This window comes from Chrysochloris asiatica, unplaced genomic scaffold (assembly GCF_000296735.1).
Source record: "Chrysochloris asiatica unplaced genomic scaffold, ChrAsi1.0 scaffold00088, whole genome shotgun sequence".
In the NCBI taxonomy this organism is placed as follows: Eukaryota; Metazoa; Chordata; class Mammalia; order Afrosoricida; family Chrysochloridae; genus Chrysochloris; species Chrysochloris asiatica.
The window spans coordinates 8,519,759-8,528,229 of NW_006408606.1; the positions used below are offsets into that span (position 1 = coordinate 8,519,759).

At 37.5% G+C, this 8,471-nt stretch overlaps 1 protein-coding gene across 2 annotated transcripts in view; it reads right to left on the reverse strand.

Moving 5' to 3' along the window:
• ADAD1 (adenosine deaminase domain containing 1 (testis-specific)) overlaps nt 1–8,471 on the reverse strand; it is a 142,635-nt gene that overhangs the window by 62,730 nt on the left and 71,434 nt on the right. The window contains exons 6-7 of one of the 2 annotated variants that reach the window (XM_006866271.1): nt 5,981–6,104; nt 3,894–4,031 (exon numbers count right to left, since the gene is read on the reverse strand). In XM_006866271.1, the coding sequence (XP_006866333.1) occupies nt 3,894–4,031; nt 5,981–6,104 (262 nt within the window). Of the gene's footprint in view, nt 1–3,893; nt 4,065–5,980; nt 6,105–8,471 lie in introns of both variants that reach the window. The other variant, XM_006866270.1, reaches the window with a different exon arrangement.

An 8,471-nucleotide genomic window follows, 5' to 3' on the forward strand; every position in this document is an offset into this window, starting at 1 on the left:
ATTTCAGATTGAAGAAGTTGGCAGAATTCTTCTATTTCATCCTCACTGGCTTTAATGGTTGGTGCGTAAATTTGATTAACAGTGGTATTAACTGGTCTTCTCTTTAGGCACATGGATATTATCCTATCACAGACAGTGTTGTACCTCATGACTGATCTGGTTAAGTTTTTTGTCAATGAATGCAACACCATTCCTCTTCAATTTGTCATTCCCAGCATAGTAAACCATGTGGTTGTCTGATTCAAAATGGCCAATACCAATCCATTTCAGCTCACTAATGCCTAAGATATCGATGTTGATGCATTCCATTTCATTTTTGACAACTTCCAATTTTCCCAGATTCATACTTCGTACATTCCATGTTCCGATTTTCAATGGATGTTTACAGCTATTTCTCTTCATTTTCAGTTGTGTCCCATCAGCAAATGAAGGTCCCACGTGCTTTTCTCCCATGGGTTTTACTCCATTTGCGTTATCATGGTCAGAGTCTACTTTGAGGAGGCAGCTCTTCCCCAGTTGAATTTTGAGTGCCTTCCAACCTGAGGTGTTCATTTTCTGGCACTATATCTGACAGTGTTTTTCTCTGCTATTCATAAATAAGGTTTTCACTGACTAAAGATTCAGAAGTAGTGTATCACTCTTTCTTCCTAGTCTGTGTTTGTCTGGAAGCTCATCTGAAACCTGTCCACCATGGGTGACCCTGCTGGTATTTAAAATACCAGTGGCATAGCTTTCAGAATCATAGCAACTCACAAGCCACCACAGTACGACAAACTGACAGACGAATGGTGGCCATTTGGTTTTATGTGGAAACTATCCCTTTAAATTTTGAGGAGATCTGTGCACATGCCTAGTAGAATTCTGCAGGGGAAGGGGTGGGGTGTCCATTCGCTCAGGCATCCCCTCTAGTCACCAGAATGGAGGTGCACAGACATCAAGAGACTAATGAACAGGTACCAAAGAAAAGAATGTCCACACCTGTATCTCCGAGGTTCTGTTAGGCGTTCATGGCTGTTCTCATCCTTCCCTTGCTTGGTCTTTCTCAAGATGTCAGCTCCGGGAGCAGCTGAGTGTCTTGAATTAGAAAGCAATGGATTTCTTGACTCTGCTACAAATTCCCCTAACTGTAAGCCTTTCAAGCTTCTAAATATTCCTTTATATGTGGCTCAGAGTTCTAGCACCATCCCCTGAGCCTCCTTGGTCTGGTATTTTGTGTTGTTGCGGACACAGCTTCTTACTGCACTTCTACCCTATCTGCCATCTCTGGTAGCATAGTGGTTAAGAATTGGACTGTGAACTGCAAGGTGTCAGCAGTTTGAAACTACCAGTTGTTGCATGGGAGAAAGATGAGGCTTTCTGCTCCCATACAGATTTACAGCCTCAGAAATGCTGTACAGGGTCGCTATGAGTCGGAACTGACTCCACGGCACATAACAACAAGAAGTGTGCTATGCTTTCCCAACTGTTGGGAAATACAGTAGCACCGTTCCAGGTTGTGAAGAATACAGAGGGCAAAATGATGAAAACTTCTTAAGATATTATCAAACATGTTAAGACAATGAGTTTCTGGGCCTGGGAATCTTTGTCTCCAGGGACACCACGGTCAACTGACATAACATAGTCTACAAAGACAATGTTCTGCATCCTCCTTTGATGAATAGTAACTGGGATCTTAAAAGCTCACGAGTAGCCATCTAAGGTGCAAATATTGGTGTCTCAATGTGCAGAAGGAAAAAGAGTACTGAAAATTTAAAAGGAGCTCTTGTAGCGTAGTAGTTACGAATCAGTCTGCGAATTGCAAGGTTAGCAGTTTGAAACTACCAGCGGCTCCATGTGAGAAAGATGAGGCTTTCTGCTCCTGTAAAGATTTACAGCCTCAGAAACCCTGTTAAAGAGTCGCTATTCATCAGAACCATCTCAATGGCACTTAACAACAACAATAGTCAACTAATCCAATGGACCAATGAAACATATGAACATCAATTACCAGACTCTAAGATCAGAAAACCTAGATACCTGGCTACCATTATCAACTGCTTTGAAAGGGACCACATTAGAATATCTTGGATAGAATGAGGGGGATGTGGAAACGCCAAAAAATTATTAAAAAGACAAGACTTACTGATCAAAAAGAGACTGGAAGAACTCAAGACTTGAGAAACGCCCTCTATCACCCTTTAGGTCTGAAACAGAACACACCCTTGTGGCCCAATATTTAGCCAAGCAGTCGGCAGGTACATAAAGGGGGGAGGGAGACAGCACTAATAAGGTATACTCATGACAGAATGGTTAACCATTCAATATCAAAAGGGCAACATTTACCTAAGGACAAAGTTGAGAAGGGATGGGAAGGAGGGTCAGAAAGAAATAAAACTACAGGGAAGAAGTGGGATAACTGCTGATACATCATGTAGGGGACTGTAATCATTGAGATGGGAAAAAGTGTATAATTTGTTGGATATAAAATGAATGGTCATCTCTGCAAACTGTCCCCCCAAAAAACACAAAAACAAACTGAAGTAAAATCTACATGTATGTAACAATTATTCAGTATACAATTAATTCAAGTAATAAAACAGATGCACATACAAAACAAGGTAGGAATGGAATGAATGGATTCCACAAGATAGAGGAAAACAACAAAACTTTTATTCAGTAAAATATTTTTTACTTGAAGTTTTCAGGGAGCAATCATTGTTGTTATTTTCAAGACTATTAATAGAAGGATTTTACAAAAATATTTCCACAGTTACTTCTGGATGTTACCACTGGATGTTTTGTGCTTGTCTGTATTACTGAAATTTAATGCTCTCTGATAGTGCTCATTCATTTGATAGTTTCATTTTGGATATAGATTCTGAATCTTAAAAGTAGAAGTGAGCAGAGGATTTTCCATATGGTAGAAGAAAAGGTGGTGAAGAGCATGAAATTTTTAAGTATTTGTAATAGGTAAGGATGGGTTAAAAAAGAAAGGATAAAGGACTGTGGGCTTCTGCATTTTACACCTAGCAACTGAGGCTAGAGAGAAAATAAGGGTAGATAAGAATTTATTTTGTTCAATTTGCAGGAGTCCTGGTGTGTGGCATCCATGGGCCAAAGGACTAGACTGCAATGTACCACAAGCTTGTACCATAAGCTCAAGCTCATGAGCTGCTCCTTGGAAACCTTATGAGTCGGTCACTATGAGTCAGAACTGACTGGATGGCACTTAACAACATTTGCTGAACAGTGGCAGCAAAAATGGACTCAAACATAACAATTGCGAAGATTGTGCAGAACAAAACAGTGTTTCATTTGTTGCTATGAGTTGGAACTCACATGACGGAACCTAATAACAACATTTGCTGTAGGAATGCAGATTAACCCCACTCCTAACTTACTGACATAATAAAGTTCTAAAGATCACATCATTATATGAAAATCAGTGTTATGCAAAAAAATGGAGGATGAGTACATCACAATGTAACTGCCAACTGGAGTACATCACAATATAACTGCCAATTGATATACCTAACTGTCAAATCATGGAGAATCATGGCTCAGCTAATATGACACATAACCTTACCCATCATGGTCAGCATTATTCTTACCGTATATCTGCCCAACAAACATTGTTCAAGTGCAAAATAGTTAGATAGATTTTTACCAGTGTTTGTAAATGCAAAATGTTTCATAACAAGATTGTTGGTAAGTGAGGAGTAGGTATATATGGCATGTCCATTGGTTCCAACTCATAGTGACCTTGTATAGGAGCAGCTGGTGAGTTTGAACTGATGACCTTGCAGTTCAAACCAATGACCTTGCAGTTCAAACCAACCTTGAAATCGAGCGCTTATCCTATGGCACCACATGCCCATCTGATTTGTTTCTAAAGCAATTTCCATAATACTTACAATTGTGACTTAATCTGGGCTGATCCTTTAGGCAACTGGCTCATATAGAGATAAATGTTAATATTCTGTTTGAGAGTGAGTAAATTAGAAGCTGGTTCTGTACAAAAAATGGATTTTTCCATCATAGCAGGATTTTTGCTGTAGTAGAGTAGAAGTTGTCTATAAAAGTACCTAAAATAAATGAGTGACAGCTTTTGTCAAGTAATATGCTTTATAAATGAAGTATCTTAATGCTACCCATATGAAACATGAACAATGGCCCTATTATGCCAACATTTTTTAGATTGGTAAGAACGCCTAAAATAGTCTTAGCCTTTTTAAGCAAAAAATTAAGCCCTTTAAGAAGCATTAATTCAACTAGATCTAAGTCTACCTTGTGACCTGCCTTATAGCAGTAATCCTTAAATACTACTCTATTCCTATTACATATTTGAGTCTTCAACTGTCACATGCTGCAAATCCTCTGGCAGGACCGTTTCTCTACTGATTCCTCCCTTTTACCGACAGTTTTGCTCCCAGGGTCCTAGGTTAAGAGACAACTTTCTGCTTTCTTTTTATTCCTCTATTCCTGTCAAAAAGAAACAACTACAACATACACTGTGGTTCATGAGCCTTAGTTCTGGGGAGAAACACAAAAGAGCATAGAGGCAGTATACTAAATACCATAACCTGAATTTAGAGCATGAGCATGCAGATGAAAAATTACAATGAAATCAGGGGATAAAAAGCATTTTGTTAAAAAGAAAATCATGATTTTAAGATGTAATATATTAAATACTATAATCAGAAATGTACTAAGAAATTAATCAGCAGTCTATAAAAATGTCAAACATGGAAAGACATAAACATAAAAGAGAGCTTTTATGTCAAATAATTCAGTAAGCCCCAAAAGGGCTGGGGGTGGGGGGGTGGGCAATGAGTTGTATTACCATCCTGTTGTTGTTGTTGAAGACTTCCCAAATAACTTTTTTTTTTTTTTTCATTAGCTTTTTGAAGTCTCCTTGTATTTCAGGTAAAATAACATGTCTAATTTTATTCCAAAATACATAGAGGAAGCAGGTTAGAATGCATAGGTTAAATAACAATAGCAAAAAGTTGATAACTGTTAAAGTTGCATGAGTCATTATTAAATTTTCCATAATACAATTTTATAAAAAGTATCCTCAGTGCTAGGGGAAATTGCAATTATGTCCTACTCTTCAGGTTTATACACAACAGACTTTCAAAAATGTTACAAGTTTGGCCTTTCCCTCATGCCATTCACTCATCTTAAAAGTAGAAGGTGGCTGATGTATCTGGAAAAAGAAGCTAGGAACCTTCACTCACTAGTTGTGAATTTTTCCTGTCTGAAGAATGTCTTACCTACCGTCTGCTATAGGGTAAACTTCTCAAGGATTTCTTAAATAGAAATGTTGGCTTCTGGTGCTGCCTTTGGATACCAAACAATACTAAAGCCACGGCCATTGAGTTGATTCTGACTTGTAACAACCCCACATAATGTTCCTGAGACTGTAAATCTTTACAGGAGCATCTTTCTCCCATGGAGCAGTTGGTGGGTGTGGCCCCTACTTCTAATTCAGATATGAAATATTACTAAATTTACTTGTCCAGATTCAAAGTGATTTAAAGTAAAACACTCTTCATATTTTAATGAGTTAATAATAATATTATAGATCTATTAACTGAGTTCACAGTTTTAATAATGGAATTCACAAAAAATTCTTTAGATATTTTATTACAATCACTATGGTAAGGTTTCCACAGGTGACAATGGAAATACGCAGATGATTTGAGTAAGATAAAGTCATATCCTTGGTTCAATGAGCAGTACAATTTCATTTGTAAATGAAGGTATCTGTATGTGGCTACTTTAGCTAGGAGTCCTAGTGTGGCACTGTGGGTTAACACACCAGACTACAAAGCTGTTTGAACTGCATGGTCAGTGGTTCAAACTCACCAGCTGCTCCTCGGAAACCCTATACAGGGTCATTATGGGTCGGAATTGACTCGATGGCACTTAACAACAATAACAACTTTAGACGGAGGACTTAGTATGTGATGATATTTAAATACATGTATTACGTTACCTAAGGAGAGACCTTCTTGCTGTAACAACAGCATGAGTATCATGCAGCACTCTTCCATTTGGCTTAATGCACTGACTGTAATTGTATTCACCTGTACCTATAGCAACAACTTCATGCTGTCCAGCTGGGGGAAATAAAAGAGATAAACAGTAGGTAAACTTCCCACTTCCCCTATCTTCAACCTCTACCCCATCCAACCATTTTTAAGTCAGTAAAATAAATCAAAAAGATAAAAAATATGATCCCATGATTTCAAACAAGAGTTCTGGAATCTACTAAGAAGCAAAAAGTTTTAAGTTCATACTTCAGTAATATCGCAAATACAAAATCAAATGTCTTATGTTTGTTGTTGCTGTTGTTAAGTGCTGTCGAATCAGTTTCGAATCATAGCAACCCTGAATAGTTTCTGAGACTGTATATCTTTATAGAGGCAGAAAGCCTCATCTTTCTTCTATGTAGCAGCTTGACTCTCCAACCTTATGGTAAGCAGTCCAGTGCTTATGTTGCACCATGTAAATTTTTTACCACAATCAATATAATGAGCATAATATCCTTGGCTTTCAAATGTACATTTACTTCTTCTATATCTAGATTTGATTTGTAGAGAAAATACTCTTATGCACATTGTTTATTCATTATGTTACATCTTATGTTTCTTCTCAATCCAATCAAACATTTTATAAATCAGTTTCTTCCTTTGCTCTGATTTTTTTTTTTTAATGAGACAATAATCTGATGCTTTTTCCAGATTTGCTTCTTTTTTTGTTACGCTCCCATTTATTTCCTTGAAACTCTACATTCAAAAGATACAAAATTCACACAGGCAGTGTTTTATTCTCTGACAGCCTAAATATAGAATCTTTCTATAGACTAGTTGCTACCTTATTACTTTTTTTCTTTCCTTTTAGTTCCCTCTGAATATCTTGCTCATTCTATTTTTTACTTCTGTGTTGATGATTTCAAAAAATTTCTAGGTCTTATTCTTTCAAACATAGTTCAGTTTCACATCTACAACTAACTAAGCTGAAGGTTAATTATGAGGAATTGAAGCTTCATTATGAGGAGTGAGCAGCATGAGGAATAAGACAAAGAATATTCTAGTCAAAAAAATCAGCATGTGCAGATCCTGGGTGAAAAACGAAGACAGGTGGGAATCTGAAGGAAGAGAAGGTTAGAGAAAAAGGGATTATAAACTATGGTAAGGAGTTTGTAGATTTTACTTAAGAGGCTATAGAGAAGATACAGAAGACAATGTTGTTGTTATTGTTAAGTGCCATTGTTGTTAAAGTGTGGTTCAAATCGACCTTGCAGTCCAGCAGATTAACCCAGTGTCACACCAGGACTCCACAGAAGGTAATGGATGGGATGGAAAAAAATATCTTGGGTTACATTTTAGGATCATTCCTCTGTGGCACTGAGGATATGCACTGGACTGCTAGCCACAAGGTCATTGGTTCAAACCCACCAGCGGCTCCTCAGAGACCCTATACAGGATCATTATGTGTCGAAACCAAAACAATGGCACTTAACAACCTTTATGTAGAGAGTACTATGTGGATGGGCTAAGAAGCCCCATTAGGAGGTCTGTTACAGCAGTCTAGATAACAGATAACTTAATAATTGAATGGCAGTTAATTGGAAAAGGGATCCAATCTGAGATTGAATTTGGAGAAAAAATCAATACAACTTACAATTACAGACTTAAAGAAAGATACAGTGATGGATGACTACTAGAATTTTAGTCTAAGCAACTGATTGAATGCCATTTACTTAGATGAAAAAAGTGAAAGCAGGATCAGGATTAGATAGGAAAAATACAAAGCTCCTTTATAGATATTCAAGTTCAAGATACTGGCAAAACTGTCAAAATATGTTAGTGTGGAACTAAGAACATATATAACTTTTAAATAATATTTCCCAAGGGATGACTATGTAGAAATATTCACAAGAAACTAAAATAGATCTCTGAGAAACAATCATTAGAGACTGAGGAAAGGAACAGCAGCCAGCAAAGGAACTGAGAAGTAGCCAGAAATGAGGAGGTAGAAGCCGGGACAGGTTAACCAAGAGAATATGGAAAAAGCAAGGTGTGGCAAATTGTGTACTGTTTATGGAACAGTTTTAACAGTAAAACCTTTATTGCATTTTGCAACGTGTGGATCATGACAAGCTATGGGCAACACTGCGAAGTATGAGTATTCCGGAACACTTAATTGTGCTCATGAGGAATCTGTACCTGGACCAAGAGGCACTTGTTTGAACAGAACATGGGAACACTGAATGGTTTCAAATTAAGAAAGATGTGTGACAGGGTTGCATTCTTTCACCATACTTATTCAACTTGCATGCTGAGCAAATAATCTGAGAAGCTGGGTTCTATGAAGAAAAATGTGGCGTCAGGATTGGAGGAGGACTCATTAACAACCTGCGATATGCAGATGATACAACCTTGCTTGCTGAAAGTGAAGAGGACTTAAAACATTTACTGATG